The 19,590-nt window shown below is 42.7% G+C and overlaps 1 protein-coding gene across 1 annotated transcript in view; it reads right to left on the reverse strand.

The window, feature by feature from the left end:
* The window catches only part of SPTLC2 (serine palmitoyltransferase long chain base subunit 2), a 102,546-nt gene extending 86,249 nt beyond the window's left edge, over positions 1–16,297 (reverse strand). The window contains exon 1 of the mRNA XM_078447958.2: positions 16,063–16,297. Coding sequence (XP_078304084.1) covers positions 16,063–16,200 — 138 coding nt within the window. The 5' untranslated portion in view covers positions 16,201–16,297. The remainder of the gene's footprint in view (positions 1–16,062) is intronic.
* Between the last annotated feature and the right edge of the window lie 3,293 nt (positions 16,298–19,590).

Genomic DNA, 19,590 nt, shown 5'->3' on the forward strand with positions numbered 1-19,590 from the left:
TTTTACAGTGGAATATTATTTAGCAATAAAAAGGAAGTAATGATACATGTTAAAGATGAAAGAAACATTATGCATATTATAAAAAGCCAGAAATCAAAGGCTTCATACTCTGGTTCCACTAACATGAAATGTCTAGGACAGGTAAATCCACAGAGACAGAAAGTAGACTAGGAGTTTGCCAGGGCCAGGGGTGGAGTTTGTTTTTGGGGCGATGAAACTGTTCTAAAGTTACGTTGTGATGATTGCACCATTATGTGAATATAATAAAAACCAATGAATTGTACACTTGGAAAGGGCGAATGTAATGATTTGTTAATTACATTTCAATAGAACTGTTTTGTAAGAAACAGAGGCCTTGTGTACAATATGACATTATAAACACAGTAACACCAGGGGTTAGTATCCAGGTGCAAAAGCCATATAAATTAGAGGCAAGTATGCACTCCAGCAGAAAAATGGGCCAAAGATAGGAACTGTCAATTCACAGAGAAAGGAACTTGATCGCAAAATAAATATATGAATATGCTCATCCTCACTAGTCCAAGTTATTATAAATTAAAACAATGTAACTGTTTCCATCTTTACCTTTCTGAAAGCTGTAAAAATAAAAGACCATATTAAATGTTGGCAATGTTATGTAGCAATGGGAATTTATATACAGGTGCTCTTAGTATAAATTGGTACAATTGTCTTGGAGAATAGTGGCAATTTCTAGAAAAGTTGAAATAATGACCACCCTATTAAGTTTTTATCTGGGTATATACAATAGCTGAGATTTGCAAACATTTTTGTTCTAGCCTATACTAAGGATGAACATTTTTCTATCAACCTAATGCACGTATAATGTATGAGGTCTTGGGAATGAGGACCTCAACATATTACTTTTGGGGGGATGAGTTCAACCTGTAACATGCTGTTTTCCCAAGAAATTCTGCTCATGCCACAAGGAGACATGTTTAAGAATGTTTACTGTAGAAATGTAATAACAAAAAAATGGAAGTAACCTAGTTTTTCATTAGTAGGAGAATGCCTACCCTCCTACAACAAACAAGCAAAAAACCAGTATGGCATATTGCTAGAATGAATACTATACAGCAGTGAAGAGAGGACTCTAGATCTGTATTATCAACATGGGCAAATCTCAGAAACATATTGTTAAACAAAAGCTGCAGAAAGATACATATGGTGTGATATGTATATAAGGATTAAAAACATGCAGGAGAATACTGTATTGCTTATGGCTGTGTCTACAGGGAAGGTTTCATTCATTCATTCATTCATTCATTCATTTATAAAAGGAAAGGTACTTTTTTCATCTTTTTAAATAATTTATTTTTGAGAGAGTGCTTGCACGCGCATGGAGGAGGGGCAGAGAGAGGGAGAGCTAGAATCCCTAGCAGGCTCTTTGCTTTTAGCATCAGAGTCTGACACAGGGCTTGAACCCACCAACGGGGAGTTCGTGACCTGAGCTGAGATCAGGATGCTTAACCAACTGAGCCACCCAGGCGTCCCAGAAAGGTATTTTTTTTCATGCATGGTAATGATAAACACCAAAATGAGGGTAGTTTTTATACTTTTGGGGGAGAAAGGGAAGTTAACACTTCACTAGGACAAACTTCTTAAACGGTCTGGGGGAATTGCTTAAACATTAAGTCAGATCAACACTCCCCTGAGGGCTTCTTATCACTGACAACAAAAGACAGTTTCTGTTGGTTTGCAGGGCCCTGTGTCATCAGGTTCTCCCATACTTCTGACTTCATTCATATCCCGTCAGGTCACTGCACTCCAGCCAAGTGGGCCTTTCTGCTCTTCCCTGAACACATCAAGAAGCACCTCTGCCCTTCCCCCACCCTCCGCCGCGGGGCTTTTGCCCTCACAGTAACTCCAGCCTGGAAAACTTCTCTCATTAGTTTTCTCCCTGCCTCTGTGTACATTTTGCTTACCCCTTACCTCCTTCTGACAGGTTATCCTTGACCACCTTGTCTAAAATGCTTTCCTCTTCCCATGATTTTTTTTTTTTTTTTCTGGTTATAGAGCTTACAATTGCCTGGTATTTTAGTGTATATCTATTTGCTTATTTATTGTCTGCCTCTCCCATTGGAGTGTATGGTATTGTATTCCAGTGTTCAGATCATGCTTAGCTCATAGAGGCTCAGGAAGTATTAATGGAATAAATGAAAGAATTAATGATAGCTTTAATGTTTTATTTAATGGGAAAAAATAAGATCTAAAGCCTATAAGCTAATTGTTAAGTTTTGATAAATCTATATGTTGAGTATCTTTTAATCTGCTTTTTGTATTAATTACAGTGTGCTATTTCATATATACTTGCTAGTTGACAAAAACCAGTTTCCCAAAATAATGTTGTAAATATACACAAGAAACAAGTTGTGGTACATTTGCTGTTCAAGAAACCCGTAGCGTAGTTTTTATTGTTTCAGGTTTACAGGTGGTTAGACTCAGCAGGAGCTTACTGAACGTTCCTCGTAGTGGCAGTGACAGCCTGTGAGGAGGAGCAGGAAGAGGCCGATGACCGTCCGATGGTCTGGAAATGGCACAGACCCTAGTGTATTTTATCGCCTTTCCATTAGTTCTTTCTAAGGGGCGGCGTGGCCAGAAGTGGGACTTCTGTAGCACCCCTTCCCATTGTCCTATGAGGGGTCTAAGCCGTGACATGCTGGTTAGTGCTTCAAGGGAAGGGAAGCCTGTCAGCACTGACTTTTCTGCCATGTCTCCCATTCTCACCTTGATTTGAAATGCCATGAAGCTGGGCTGAGACACCTGTGATCACCAATTAGACTGTAACAGAAGTACATGTTGGAGACCCCTGTTTATGTGCTAACAGCTAGGATCTTTATTGCCTCCTGCGCAGGCTTGGCTTGCATGTAGAAGCAAAGGGAGTTTATTTCTAGGACAGCTAAATTAGTGTCCTGGTTTCCTAAAAGCAGACGTTTTCTTAGCAGTGGAAGCTCATATAATTATTTATCTCAATCCAAGTATAGCTAAGTAATATGAGCAGCAAAATTATCTAATTACTGTATGAGTAGCAAAAAAGGAGCACAAATGGTGAGTTTTAAGGGAAATTCTGATATTAAGCCACTGATGATTTTAAAACAGACTAAGTTGTAGTATTTCTGAAATAATTAAAGGAAAATTTGATTCATAGAAAATCTGAGAAATATGACTAAGAAATGGCAATAAATTGAAAATGTAAAGACTTGGATTCTAACCGCAATTTAGAACTTAGAATTAAATTTTTGAATTCAGTTTCCTAGAATGTGTGTGACTGGACACATTGCTCAATCTCCTTTCCTTGGTGCTGTCATTTAGTCATGTGAAGAGGACTCAGAATCACTTGTAAAAGAAGGGCTTCTCACTGTGTTGGTGTATTTTTCATCCTGTGTATTTAAATATAAATCCCTTTTGACAGTATTCTTTAAGTTTCCTTATTCTCTTTAATCTCAAAAACCATATTGATCTTTGCATCCTTTTTCGCTAAAAAAAAAACCCCTGAAGAGTCCTTGAATACAAGGATTATCTCTTTATTTGTGTCTTCAAATACAGAGTACAAACCTTGATATAGAGATTAAATATTTGTTGAGAAGAATGCGATGATAACGCTGATTTTGAGCTCCTTGGTAGAAAGGGGGCTCTGGGTTCCTAGGAGAGGCTTTGATGTCTGAAAGTTATTTGTGCAGTTTTGGGATGTTAAAAAATGAGACAGGAGGAATGTCCATTCCCGGGTACATGAAATTAAGGAGAGAGGGAGAGCGTCAAGTTGTAAGGGATTTCCCAGGGTTGGTAGTACCGAAGTGAAGAGAGGGAATGTGTAGACTATTGTATTCTCTGCTTTCTATTTCAGGCATGTCCACATTCTCTCCCTGCCCCTAGGAAAGCAGACATCTTTGATTGATTGCTGGACACTATATATAAAGGACCTGCAGAGACTCAAGTCCATGTTGTTTTCTCCTTTTGCTCTGAGCACCCGCAATCTAACCAGGGACTGAGATAGGTGGGACTGGGCTAAAACTCTGGGTAGATTCCATCTAAGGATGGGATCCATTGTGTTTGTTGCAAGCCCCTCCCTCTAGCATTGTAAGACTGTGGTTGATTTCAAGCCACCTTTCTAGTCTAGCTCTCTAGCTTCTCTAGCACGTGATAAGTGTCCCGTGCAGAAAACTGGCCGTAGGTCTGGGGCTCTGCTAGAATTCAGTCTGTCATCCCATCCTATAGAGCTATCATAAGCTCCACTGGTTTTTCTTCCCCTTGGCAGAGTTCTTCTGCTTGTGGCAAGCCCATTTATGATCATTCGTGCTCACACTCTGCAAATAACACCAGGGAAGAAAATGACTAGCGATTTCAGCTCACTAAGGAAAGGTTCTTCTTCTCTGGAATTTTAGTTTATTTGCCCTCTTTGCTTTGCATGAGAGACAGTTCTTCAATGTCTTTAACACTATTTCTTGTTTTGAGTAATCTGTGTAGTTTTATCTAGTTGTTCTGTGAAAGTGATGGTTTGTCTCTACCTATTAATTTTAACCTATAAGCAGAAGTCTCAGTATGGTTTTTTGTTTTTGTTGATGTAAATGGGACATCAAAATAAAGTTGTTCAAACAACTTTGATAGAGGGTGCCTGGGTGGCTCAGTCGGTTAAGGGTCCAATCAGGTCATGATCTCATGGTTCACGGGTTCGAGCCCTGTGTTGGGCTCTCTGCTGTCAGCACAGAGCCTGGAGCTTGCTTTGGATTCTGTGTCTCCCTCTCTCTCTGCCCCTCCCCAACTTGTGCTCTCTCTCTCAAAAATAAATAAACATTAAAAAAAAAAAAAAAAAAAAAACCCAAGATAGAAATTCTCTTTGTAAAGTCTGAAGGTAGACAGGTAGCATTCAGTAGGGTATGAGCTATCTTTGTTTTGTAATCTTTTAGGATGTTTTTATTTTTATTTATTAAATTTCTTTTTGTAGTGTTTATTTTTGAGAGAGAGGGAAAAAAAAAAACAAAAACCCACAAGTGGGGAAGGGGTGGCAAGAGAGGAAACACAGAATCTGAAGCAGGCTCCAGGCCCGAGCTGTCACCACAGAACCCAAGGAGGGGGCTCAATCCCACGAACTGTGAGATTATGATGTGAGCCGAAGTCAGACGCTTAACCCAGGTGCTCCTGTTTATTTTTTGTTTGAGAGAGAGAGAGGGAGAGAGAGTATGGGAGCATGAGCTGGGGAGAGGGGCGGGGGGGGGGGGGGGGGGGGGGAGGAGAGAATCTTAAGCAGGCTCCATGCTCAGAGCAGAGCCTAACGACAGCCTTGATCCCACTACCCTGGGATCATGACTGAAGCAGAAATCAAGAGTCAGAGGCTTAACTCACTGAGCCACCCAGGCACCAGGATGTTTTGTTGTTGTTGTTGTTGTTGTTTTAGCATCTCCGTCTTCAACCACATCTATCTACATTCCAGGCCACTGGCACTTCATTCTCTTTCTCTCCAGGAAAGAGAAGTGGAAAGAGAACAATTGTTTTAAAGGATGTAATCCGGCCCTGGTACCTGCCCCTTCTGTTCACTTCCTGTTGGCCAAAGTTCATTACATGGCTACCCCTAGCTGCCAGGGAGATTGAGAAATGTAGACTGTAGCTGGATGACCATGGACCCAGCTAAATCTGAGAGCTTCTATTACCAAAGGGGAGATAGGAATATCTACAGGGGGCCAGTTAACAGTCTCTGTGATGCTATGGTGTGGGGAGAAGCTCTAACCAGAGTTTGCTTCTAAATAGTCCCATTTTCTTAAACTCTTGTACTAAATAATCTATTACTTCCTCTTTGATTTGTGATTTTTCAACCCTGAATGAGTCTTGTTTAATGTTTATGAGCATGTTCTCCATAGTTAGGCAAAGTTAGCAGACAAATACTGTCTGAATTTTGATCTGTGGTCTTCTGTTGTCTTTTTTTTAAAAATACTAGTTCTGATTTTTGTTTTTCCTTTTTTGGTCTGTCTTCATGTGTGTTAATGAGAACCTGGAAAGGGTTTAGTTATAGGTGGCAATGAGACTCTCACGTCTTCAAAACAGGAAAGGTACTGCCTTATAATTTTGGACCAGATGTCCCTTATCCCAGATAAGAGTAAACAATATTCCAAATGCACAAAATTAACAGAGTTAGGAGCCCTTTTAAAAATTTTTACTGACGCTCTGAAAATCAGTAGGTGCCTAGTCAGTGTTAAGTGTACAGAAGTTCTAAGACATTTTAACATAGAATATATACCTGTTAAATTTCTTTCAGTTGATAGCAGTGGAAACTGACTCTAGCTAACCAAAAAGGTGATTTATTGCAAGGATCATAGGCATGCAAAAAATAAATAAAAGGAGGGAGCAGGGTAGAACTGATGAACAACTCAGAAAAGTCAGATGGGAACTAGCACCTGGGACCTCAGCAGCAGGAGTTCACAGACCTTTTCTCCAGGATGTTGGAGATCCAGTGCCCTTCAGACTCTTTCCCTGTGGAAACCATAAATCCCCGTGAGAGAGTGTTGTTAGGTTCATTGTGGCACAGGAGCCTATCCCCGTGTCAGGTGTCAGTCAGGACCGAGGAAGGAACGTGATCGTGTCGCACAGAGGCGACCACCAGAATAATCCGAGATTATTCGCAGAGAAGGCAAAGGCATGCGAACCAGGCTGCCTCTCAGTCGGCGTCCACCACACAGCCAGAGCGGAGGGTGTGGTGCCACAGGCCCAGCACGTGTCAGAGGTGGAAGAGAGCCGAGATGAAGGTGCAGTCACCTGTGGCAGAGCCACCCTCGTACTCCGCTCTCCTGTTACTCCGCTCTCCTGTTACGCGGGTCTGTGATGCCGTGACACGCTGACCTGGAGACTGGGAAACGCTACAGAGGAGACGTGGGCGGCAGGTGAGAACGGTAACTCCGGGGCAGAGCCTCGCTGCCCGCGTGCACAGGATGCCACTGAACTAACTGAAAACGCTCCCGTGCATACATACTTGGGGGTCTCCATTTTTGAGGCAGGAAAACAGTAATGTCAAAATATGTTTGCTTTACAGCTAGCTTTGGAAGCACTTTTCAGTCATTCCATATGGGGATGCTATTGACACAAATGAGGGAATTTATCCTGATTTAAAAAAAAAAAAAAATGTGGACTCCCTACTTTTCAAAATTCCCCTGCTGAAAAAAGGAGGACACTTCTGGGAATATATGTTCAGAGCGTGGCATAACTTGTGGCATATCTAATTTAAACTCCTCAAAACTTACCAGTAATTTCTAAACTGCCAAATCCAGTGGCTTAATAGAGTAAGACAAGCCAGGTTCTATCAACTTACTAACTGGACTGGTTATTTAAATGATCTGGAATTCAGTCTTATTTATAAAATGGGGATAATATACACCCAGAAAGGACCTTGTGAAGACTAGATACATGACAAAGCTGGAGGAGGTCCTGGCCACAGTAAATGGTACCTGTTACAATTATAGCCTTGCTTTCCCACCGCCACCACGTTGCATACCCTCCTTAATGAAATGGCCTCTCTCTCTCCTTGGGCTTTCTCAAACCACTTCCCAATGATTCTGTTCTTGCACAATCAGCCTTCTTCAGCAGTGTGTGTGTCTTCTCCCAGTAACATTATGATTCCCCCATATTACTTCCTAGGTGTCTCCTCTTCTTGCTTAGTGCCTTCTTCTGCTTCACCAATTCTCATGGCTTCAACCACCACCAGTTCATTCCTTCAACTAAGATTCCCTAAGATCCTACCACACACCAGGCACAAGGCAAATACAGAAGTCCCCCTTACCCATGTTCTCCAAACCCACAGTCAACCACAGTCTGGAAGATGATCCTCCTTCTGATGTATCATCAGAAGGTCAACACCAGTCTTAATGCTGTGTCACAATGCCTACATCATTCACCTCATTTGGTCACATCCTGTAGGCATGTTATCGTCTCACATCATCACAACAGTGAGTACAGTACAATAAGGTATTTTGAGAGAGAGAAACCACATTCACATAACTTTTATTACAGCGTATCATTATAATTTTCTATTTCATTATTATTTATTGTGGTTAATCTCTTACTGTGCCTAATTTATAAATTAACATTTATCATGGGAATGTATGTAGAGGAAAAAATAGTATATACAGGGTTTGATACTATCTACTGTATACAGCGGTTTCAGGCATCGACTAGGGATCTTAGAAAATATGCCCCACGGATAAGGGGAACTATGCAGTAAAATCTCAGATGTTTGCTGAAGGCTTACTAATTAGACAGCAGGAGGCTTATTTAGAATAAGTCAAAACCATCAAATTTGGGAAGTCAGTACTTTACTTTCTAAACCTACTAGATTACCAAATTTGTTGAATACTTTCCCCAACCTCAATATGCATTATTTGGAGTAAGGCTGGGCCATACCCATAGTCTCAGTACAACTGCGTATTTCACTGTACTTAGAGATTAGCAGAAAGCAGCAGGCTGGTAAAACAGACCACACTAAAAAAAATCAATACCCCTACACCAGGGATTATCCCAATCCTTTTGGGTCCTACAGTACACATGTATTATTTCTACAATCAGAAGCAAAAATTTTTTAAAGAGGAAAAATAGCAACCTTAATCTTTATTATGGGTCTTGAAGGTAGCATTAAAGACCGCAAACATCAACATAAATGTTCTCAGATTAAATGGGTTGAGAGAAAGGGCTTACTTGCTTAATCAGTCACAAACTACAAATTATATTATGGAAGGCTTCTTAGAAGCTATTCAGAAGGCAACGGACTTCTGAGGCCACAAACCACGTATTTAATCAAGTAAGGCACACCCACTCAGAATGCAAACACAGTCTCTACCCATCCCTCTCAATTGCCTATTCTGCCAATAAAACACTACTTCTTTCTTTCAAAAACTGAATCTAATTGAATCTCAACCAATTAACTATCTTGCCCCAGAGCACTACAAAGTTTCTAGGGCACCTAGGCCAACCCTAAAAAGTGGGCAAGCCTGCTTTCCCTCAATATCCAAGTTTTAAAATACTGTCTTAAGAATACAGAGGTTTATGTATTAAATACTGCTTTCATTGCCCAAGAAGTTTTATTCGAGAGAATTCCTGAGTGGAATTAATGACTCTGGAATCTTTCAGATCCAGATAGGAAGATTTGAAATGTTCTTCTCCTTGGAAGAAGTGCATTCAAAACAAAAATCTAGTCCTACAACTGTAGTTACAACATTATTTTGGCTCAACGCCTTGAGGTCTTTGGATGTCTCATGAGACCTGTGAAGTGTGAACAGGTATCATGGCCAAGTGTGAACAGATACTCCTCCAGCTCTTGTCTTAAAACTAACTTCTTTTCACAGTTACTGTTTCCTTTCAGTGGAAACAAAAGCTAGTAGCTATTTAGTAAACCACCCTCCATTAGTTATTCATTTGCCTCCTAAGTAGCAAGACTGGCCCTTTGTTCTTTCTACTTTGCTAGTCTTATTATTTAAATAAGAACATGACTTGTGCCCCAAGTCCTCCTTAGGATAGAATCTTATTCTGGCAGCTAGAAGGCTGTCATCATTCTAATATATCATTAAAACTACTTCTAAAACTACTTCTACAGGTTAGAAAGTTAGGTTCAAAATGGTCTCAAAGGCAGGTAATTTTTTTTCCCCTTCAATACTTATTAACTAGTTAAGGAAGGTAAAATGTGTGCCCAAACCTCAAACGTGCCTTAAAGAAGTGAAAGAGATTTTTTTTAAAAGGCTGTAAACAAGGAGCTCTAAAAGTAAAAACAAGTATTCTATTTCAGGTGCAACCAAAATACAGCATTTATTTGATCAAACGTTAAACCCACAGTAAGAAACTCTTGCAATTAAGATCACTGAATGCTGCAACACGCTGAAGAAAAGTTCCTGCAAATCCTCTAGGGGTCTTTAAAAATAGAATAGAATCATCTATCAAGATTACTTTTTAATAAAGTCCTACAAAGAGATAAAAGAACTGAATTACATAAACCCCTAAAGGTTCCTTCTAGCTCTAATTCTGCCAAAGCTCCCAATTCTAACTCTTTCAAAGTTTTCCTAGTGCTAATTGCCACCCTTCACCTCAAATAAAGGCTGGCCCTCCTCTCACCCCTCTGAATGGTAAGGGAGGAAAAATTACTGCTTTATTGCTCCTCTTCCTTGTGAAAACTCCATGTCTACTGTCATCGTTAAAAAACAGTCATGTCTACACAGGGCTCCCGTAAAGAACAAAACCCAACGCTCCTGCGATGTTCCTCCTCCCCTCTCCTCTCACTGAGCTACCACACTCACAGCACTTCTCACACCTGATTGGGGCGGGGGGAGGTGTTCCACTGTGACACCAGCTGGTGTCGGTTTAACCCAATTCTAGCACTCTCTTCCTGGAGATAGTGTCAGATCCCTCAGGTGAAGGCCCCACCCCCTTCAGATGCCTGTCACAAGTCCAGGTTGTCCCATGGCTTCTGACCCATCAGCTATAAATCAGGTTTCTCACCACTTCCTCCTCTGGTTGATAATTTGCTAGAATGGCTCACAGAACTCAAGAAAACTGTTTATTTACTATTTCCCAGTTTATTATAAAAAGATACGATAAAGGACACAGACGAACAGGGGCAATGTGTGTGGGAAGGGGCGCCACTCTCCTAGCATCTCCATATGTTCAACAACCCGGAAGCTCCCTGAACCTGGTACTTTGGGGATTTTTATAGAGGCTTCACGCATCAGCAATCATTAACTTCATTTCCCGCCTCTCGCTCCTCTGTGGAGAATGGGGGTGGAACGGACACCTGGCTTGGTCTTTCTGGTGAGCAGCCCCCATCCGGGAACCCACACAGAGTCACCTCATTAGAACAAAAGACACTGCTATCACTGGGGAAATTCCAAGGGATTTAGAGACTCTGTGTCAGGAATAAGGGTCAAAGACTAAATATTAGAACAAAAGATGCTCCTAGTATTATCACTTAGGAAATTGCACAAGTTTCATGAGCTCTGTGCCAGGATATGGGAGCAGACACACATAGACACATTTTTCCCTATTACCTCACAGCTACTATGCCAAAAAAAAAAAAAAAAAAAAAAAAAAAAAAAAAGAGAGAGAGAGAGAGAGAGAGAAAATAACAAGTGTTAGCGAGGATGTGAAGAAGAAATTGGAACCCTTGTGCACTGTTGATGGGAATGTAAAATGGTATAGCTGCTGTGGAAAACAGTATGGCATTTCCTCAAAAAATTCAAAATAGAATTATCATATGATACAGCAATTCCACTTCTGAATATATATCCAAGATGACGGAAAGCTCGGTCTTGAAGAGGTATTTGTATACCCATATTCAAAGCAGCATTATTCACAATACCTAAACCTTGGAAGCAACCCAAGTGTCAATTAACAAATGGCTGGGAATCCAAACTGGTGCAGCCACTCTGGAAAACAGTATGGAGGTTCCTCAAAAAACTAAAAATAGAACTACCTTACAACCCAGCAACTGCACTACTAGGCATTTATCCACAGGATACAGGTGTGCTGTTTCAAAGGGACACATGCACCCCCATGTTTATAGCAGCACTATCAACAATAGCCAAAGTATGGAAAGAGCCCAAATGTCCATCGATGGATGAATGGATAAAGATGTGGTATATATATACAATGGAGTATTACTCGCCAATCAGAAAGGATGAAATCTTGCCATTTGCAACTACATGGATGGAACTAGAGGGTATGATGTTAAGTGAAATTAGTCAGAGAAAGACAAATCTCATATGACTTCACTCATATGAGGACTTTAAGATACAAAACAGATGAACACAAGGCAAAGGAAGCAAAATTAATATAAAAACAGGGAGGGGGACAAAACATAGGAGACTCTGAAATATAGAGAACAAACAGAAGGTTGCTGGAGGGGAGATGGGCTAAATGGGTAAGGGCTTAAGGAATCTGCTCCTGAAATCATTGTTGCACCATGTGCTAACTAACTTGGGTGTAAATTATAAAAAATACAGAAAAATAAAATAAACTCCTACAAGAAAAAAAAACAAATAAATGGCTAAGCAAAATGTGGTTTATACATACAATGGATATTATTCAGCCTTTAAAAGGAAGGATATTCTGATACACAGTGCTACATGGATGAACCATGAGGACATTATGCTAAATGAAATAAGCCAGTCACAAAAAGAAAAATATTGTACGATTCCATTTATATGAGGTACTTACAGCAAATTCATAGAGACAGAAGTAGAATGGTGGTTGCCACAGACTGGGTGGGCTAGGTGGAGGAGGGAATGGGGAGTTACTGTTTGATGGGGACAGAGTTTCCGTTTTACAAGAAGAAAAAGTTGGGGCGCCTGGGTGGCTCAGTCGGTTGAGCGTCCGACTTCAGCTCAGGTCATGATCTCACAGTCCGTGAGTTTGAGCCCCGCATCGGGCTCTGTGCTGACAGCTCAGAGCCTGGAGCCCGTTTCAGATTCTGTGTCTCCCTCTCTCTCTGCCCCTCCCCTGCTCATGCTCTGTCTCTCTCTGTCTCAAAAATAAATAAACGTTTAAAATTTAAAAAAAAAAAAAAAAAAAAAGAAGAAGAAACAGTTATGGCAGTGGATGGTGGTGGTGGTAGCACATTATGAATGTATATAATACCACTGAACTGTACACTTACAAATGGTTAAGATGGTAAATTTTATGTTATGTGTATTTTACTACAATGAGAAGAAACTGGGGGGGAACCCAGAAAACAAAAACAAACAGTAATGTTTGATTGTTTTATATGCCCATTCTACCACAGGATCTATTTACTCAGACTCTAAACCCAAATAGAACAAAGGGCAAGCATATATATCCATCCCATCAGACGCAGAAACTCTTGAGAGTGTAAAAGGACCCTAGAAGTTTCTAACTTCTGTTCATCCAAAGACAAATGCTGGGATATGGGAGGAAACAAACCTATATCTCGGGGTTTAAAAACTCTCGATTTATATTTCAGTTAAAAGAGGACACAAACCTGAAGACTTAATATCTTATGTGTATTTTTATGGCATAATTGGGAACATTTCCCCAGCAACTGAGGAAAAATAGAGGTTGGAGCACTAATGTAGCACTTTAAAGTGATTAACTTAATTAATCACTTTAATTAAAACAAAAACAACTAAAAATTTTTTAAAGATACTCTTGCTCCCATGAAGTTACCAAAAATCTCTTTGGCTTAAGGAAAAACAAACAAACCCATGGTCAATATTCCTCACATTCATGTACAAAGCTGTATCTCTAAAGTCTCTGTTTTAAAAAGAGTTGTGACAAACAGTTTTCTAGAAGGGACAGTGGAGCCCTAAACATTCTTTCAGGCCTTCTACTAGACCATTTTTCCAGATGCCACCACAGTGTCTTGAGTGGATTTTTTCTCTAAAATATACTAGAAAAAGTCAGCCAGCTATTAGAGTCATACAAATTTTTAAATTTCACTTTAGCAACTTGATGTGTCTTCATCTTATTATTAATCAGCTGTCTCTGAAGAAATATCATGCCAGGGCGCTTGGGTGGCTCAGTTGATTAAGCATCTGACTTCGACTCAGGGCATGATCTCGAGGTTTGTGAGTTCGAGCCCCACATCAAGCTCTGTGCTGACAGCTCGGAGACTGGAGACTGGAGCCTGCTTTGGATTCTGTGTCTCCCTCTCTCTCTCTGCCCCTCCCCCTACTCATGCTCTCTCTCTCAAAAACAAATATAAACATTAAAGAAATATATATCATGCCTACAAATGTTAAATTGCTAGATTATGGGAGGGAGAAATTTACTATTAAATCAGAACATAACTCCTTTGTTAGGTGAAAAGAGCAGCTAAACACAAAACACTTCCTGAAGTGCAAACACCTTTCTCTTGTCTTCCTTTTCCTTCTTAAAAATCATAATCCACTCATTCATCTGCAATGTATTCTCTGACTCCTACCCTTAGGTTTCCATGCTGTACCCTATATCACAAGTTTCTTATTACCCACTTATGTTACTAAAAAAACCCTTTACACCATTAATAACGAGAGCATTCTTACCACTTCTTCTCTCACACATTTCTTTAAAAATGAAAATAAATCTTTTGCTTTTTAATAGTTTTTATCTTTTTTTCTTAAAAATTTTAAGGTGTATTTATTTTTGAAGGACAGAGAAAGAGAGGGGCAGGGGAGGGGCAGAGAGAGAGGGAGACACAGAATTTGAAGCAGGCTCCAGGCTCCAAGCTGTCAGCACAGAGCCAGATGCGAGGCTCGAACTCATGAGCCTCAAGATCATGACCTGAGCCAAAGTCGGAGGCTTCACCGACTGAGCCACCCAGGTGCCCCAAAAATAAATCTTTTGAATCTGTGCATTATGGTGCCTTCCATCTTACAACTTCAAGGGAGGTCAAGTCTTTTATTTGTCCCCCAACTCTCATAGTTTTACTGTCAGCATGACCTGGAGAAATGCTCTATTTTCTATTTCACACCAAACAGTAACAGGTCTATCTACCATATCACATCTACTAACTTGGGGGGGGGGGGGAGGAGGGGGGGGGGGCTGCTAGATATATTAAAGCCAAATTAAATCACAATAGTCACACTACTGCTACTGGGAACAGATGGCTTTGGGAGGGAAAAAAAAAAGTTTTCCTTAATATCTGATTGGGATTTATAAGTATTAAAGTCAATTGCAGGGGCACCTGGGTGGCTCCGACTTTGGCTCAGTTTATGATCTAGAGGTTTGTGAGTTCCAGCCCCACAAAGGGTTCTGTGCTTACAGCTCAGAGCCTGGAGCCTGCTTCGGATTCTGTGTTTCCCTCTCTCTCTGCCCCTTCCCTCTGTCTCTCTAAAAAATAAATAAACATTAAAATTTTTTCATTAAAAATAATTTTAAAAAATAAAGTCAATTGTAAATCTCACAACACTTTCTTCAAGTAACACTGTCCTTTTAATCTTTTTAAACAGCTCGTCTTGGGGCGCCTGGGTGGCGCAGTCGGTTAAGCGTCCGACTTCAGCTCAGGTCACGATCTCGCGGTCGGTGAGTTCGAGCCCCGCGTCCGGCTCTGGGCTGACAGCTCGGAGCCTGGAGCCTGCTTCCGATTCTGTGTCTCCTTCTCTCTCTGCCCCTCCCCCCTTCATGCTCTGTCTCTCTCGGTCTCAAAAATAAATAAACGTCAAAAAAAAAATTAAAAAAAAAAAATAATAAACAGCTCGTCTTTAAAAACACATCTCAGGAGAATATGTCATCCAGAGAATTGGAAGACTGTTAATAATTATTGTCTTCAATTCACAACTTTTCAAAATATTTCAGAACTGCCTGAACTTGGTTGGTGATTCAACCTTGGTTAACTGGTATAGAGACGCATCACAAGTCACCACCTGCGTTCAACAGCCCCTTCTGTGATAGCACGCTTGCTCACAGGGACCACCTAACTCTACCTAGAGCCCGGGATGGGGTTTCACCAAGGGCTGGGTAGAAGCATAATGCTTGTGAGGCACCAGGCCCGGTTCACTGTCAGATCTGTGGTCCAATGCCTTGCTTGCAGAAGGGGTAGGTATGTGTTAGGGAGAGACTGGGTGTGTTTCCGCCTGGTACCACCTCCTAACTTTCTCTGCCTCCTGAGGACCCCGAGGGTGTTTCTCAGGACTCTTAAAGGAAGCAACCACCTCGAGGACAAGAGGAGGGAGCCTCCAGGGAAAAAACCAAGAGCCCCGAAGTGGATCCTCCCAGGGTCCGCAGGGTCACTCCCTGCCTCCCCGGGGGAGGAGGGGCACGAATTTCTGGTCAAATCAGGCGGAGGAAGGCACTGTGGCTTTGAGCAGAACCCAAACCTCTGGAGGAAAAGAGGAAGACCTCAGACGCGGAGAGATGGGGGAGCCCCTACGCCTCCCTTGAGCCTCCCGCTCCGGGCAGGCCCCGTCAGCGCCGGGACACCGCTTCCAGCACACCTGAGCCGTGCCCGGCGCCCGCTCCCGGCCCCGCGGACGGTCACCGCGACCTCGCCCTGCCCGGCCGCCCCCTCCGCCGACTCGGCACGGGCGCAGCTCGCGGGGTCCCGGCCCACTGCCTCCGGTTCAGCCCGACCGCCCAGTCCCACCGTACCTGGCCGGCGGCGGCGGCTGCAGCGGCAGCGGCAGCGGCGGTGCTCCTCACGTACCCGTTCCGCACTTCCCCGTTCGCCACGCAGCCGTTCGCCCGCACAGGGCGACGGTAGCAGCAGCCTCCGGGCCCCGGCCGCATCGTCCCGGTAGCACCAGGCACAAGGCGACTCTGTAGGCGGTGGCCGAGACGGCAGCAGCTTCAGTCCCGCTCCGCACCCCACCCACCTCCTCGAAACCGGAAATGGTTGCACGCCCCCGCCAATTACCGGCCTGGCCGTCACATAGGGGCGGGGCCCACTCCCGCGGAGTAGGTGGTTCGCCCAAGGCCCCGCTGCCAAGGGGAAACGGGGCGGGGCCGGACAGGAGGGTCATAAGCCTAAGGACTGATGACCAATCAGGAGGAGGAGGAGGCAGACCCCATGCTACTGTCTGGCCAATCACGGGGGCGACAGCAAAACAGCTTGCTGGTGTTGAGGAGGTGGTCTGAGGAGGCTTTGGCGGCTTCTTGGTCCACGCAAAGGAGGCGGGGCCCAGGAAGAAGTAGCCAATTAGAGTGTGAGAAAAGGAAGGGGGCTGAGCCCAAGTGCCCAGAGCGGGTTCCTGGGTTCTCCCGGACTGGTGGCGCCCTCTTTGCCCTTGCCTTCGGGGAAGTTCTCCGATGTGAATCCCAGCCCGAGACAGGGATCCTTTATTTAATTTGCGAATTCCTATGTAGGTGTCTGTAGAAGAGCATTTTCAGCATTCTCTAACCATTCATCGACATGCACCGTACAATAACATATTTCTTAGTAATTCGAACGTCGCTTGGCCCTTCACATCTGCCCCCAATCAGGATTTTCTGTACAATTTCCTTTAAAGGGTACTTATTTGAGAGCCAAGGAACCTGAATAACTGAAAGCTAAACCTTGAGTAGCCACTTTGGGAGCCAAATTCTTTAAAGTTAACACTTGTTTCATAGACTCACAGCAAGAAATATATTAATAAAACATCATGCACCTATCATAATGCCTGGCCCATAGTAGGAGCATAATAAATATTATTTTCGCACCCCTTTAGTTCTCTCTTCCCGTAGGGGTTAGAAAGGAAATGGATCTACATCATAACACGAGACTTTTGGGGGAGCCTGGGTGGCCCAATCAGTTGAGCCTCTGACTTTGGCTCAGGTCATCATCTCACAGTTTTGAGTTTGAACCCTGCATGGGGTTCTCTGCTGTCAGAGTAGAGCCCGCTTCGAATCCTCTCTCTGCACCTCCCCTGCTCATGCTCTCTAGGTCTCAAAAATAAATAAACATAAAAAAAGAGAGAGAGAGACTTTTGGTTACCCATAAAGAATTTCGTGTCACAGTCAAGAGCATGGACTCTGGAGGTGGTCTGGGTTTGAATCCTGGCTGCACCACTTACTACTAGCTGAGTGACCACTATATATCTTCATCTGTTCAGTGAAGACAATAATAGTTGTCCTGAGGATTTGAGTTAATATATGTAGTGTATTTTGTATAAGACATGGCCATGGGTAAAAATTCATTCAATGTTGGTTATTTTTAACTGCTGAATGGGCCTATGAGAGCCCCTGCATTCCCCCCCCTACCCCATATTTAGAAAAGGGATAGACAAGGTATCAGTTTTGTGTGGTTTAGGAGCTGAACAATCTAACAGCAGATAGGCAGAGAGTTTTCTTCTTTGAGTTAACAAACACTGTGATCCCAAAGAATATAAGTTTGTGACAGAAGTATGAGGCTAAAAGAAAAGCATGTGGGGACCCCTGGGTGGCTCAGTTGGTTGACTGTGTGATTCCTGGTCTCGGCTCAGGTCATGATCTCATGGTTGGTGAATTCAAGCCCCATGTCAGGCTCCGTGCTGACAGTGTGGAACCTGCTTGAGATTCTCTGTCTCCCTCTCTCTCTCTCTCTATGCCTCTCCCTTGCTTGTGCTCTCTTTCTCTCAAAAATAAATAAATATTTTTTAAAAAGAAGAATAAAAGCATGTGTTTTGCACCTCATGGAGCTTACATTATAGTGAGAAAAGATGTACATAGATAAAGCAAACAGCAATAAAACTCCTACGGAAGGCTGGAGTTCTGATGAAGAAAGCTGGACCGCAGTGACAAGTCTAGACTTCCCATAAAGAAAGTTTTCAGGGCAGGAATCTGGTTGGAAGCAGGGCTAAAGGATTTAATTGAAGCTTAGATATTGGGTTGAATGAATTGGAAAAGACTTGGGAAGACGATGTAGGATGAGCTTAATCCTGAAGGATGAGCAGGATTTGGAGAGCTGAGAATGAGAAAGAAGGGGGCGGTGTTCCCGGGAGAGAGAACCTTCAAAAACTCAGGTGCAGAGGCTGGAAAGAACAAAGACTAAAACTGGAGCATAAGGGTGAAGAATGCAGCTATATTAGAGGAATCCTGTTAGCTAGTGCCTCCCTCCAGAGGGCAGGACACAGGTCCTTGTCTTGTTCTGCCACTTACTCACCATGTGTGGTCTTGGACGAGTCATACAACATTATCCTTAGTTTCCGCACCCATCTTACAAAATTAATACCTGTAATACTTACCTTGCAGGGCTTTTGTGAGCATCAATGATATGATATGCAAATGATCTGATAACCTTGCACACCATTGCTAAATCACAAAACGGATGCCTCAGAAGGCAGTAGGAAACACCCCAGGCTCCATGCAAACAGAAAAACAGCTCCTTCCAGATGCATAAGCCACCTCATCACCATTTTACTGAGTTCATATGCAAAGTTCTGGGCTAGGCACCAGAGTTACAACCCTTCCTTCAAGATTGCTCAAACCATATCAACTGTAAAACCTTTCTTGAACGCCAAACTCCTCACAAAATTAGTCTCTTTCTTCACTGTGAACTTATACACACCTGTGTAAGCATGTGTCACATTACTTCTTTGGGATTCTTTTTTTTTTTTTTTTTTGAGAGGGAGATTACACAGTGGTTAGAATCAAGAGCTCCAGGGACACCTGGGTGGCTCAGTCAGTTAAGTGTCCAACTTTGGTTCAGGTCATGATCTCATGGCTCATGAGTTCATGCCCTCATTGGGCTCTCTGCTGCCAGCACAGAGTCTGCTTCAGATCCTCTGCCCTCCCCTCCCCCCACCCGTCCCTTCCCTGCTTGCATGCTCTCTCTGTCTCAAAAATAAATAAACATTAAAAATAAAATCAAGGGGCGCCTGGGTGGCGCAGTCGGTTAAGCGTCCGACTTCAGCCAGGTCACGATCTCGCGGTTCGTGAGTTCGAGCCCCGCGTCAGGCTCTGGGCTGATGGCTCGGAGCCTGGAGCCTGCTTCCGATTCTGTGTCTCCCTCTCTCTCTGACCCTCCCCCGTTCATGCTCTGTCTCTCTCTGTCCCAAAAATAAAAAATAAAATAAAAATAATAAAATAAAAAAATAAAATAAAATAAAAAGAAGAAGCAAGAGCTCCATAGTCACACAGAATTGGAGACCCAGGTTCAGCACTTAGAAGCCTTGTGACTTTAGCAAAGCTGCTTAACGTCTCTGTGACTCAGTTCTTTCATCT

The sequence above is a fragment of the Panthera onca genome, chromosome B3 (assembly GCF_046562875.1).
Source record: "Panthera onca isolate mPanOnc1 chromosome B3, mPanOnc1 haplotype 2, whole genome shotgun sequence".
NCBI classification, from domain to species: Eukaryota; Metazoa; Chordata; class Mammalia; order Carnivora; family Felidae; genus Panthera; species Panthera onca.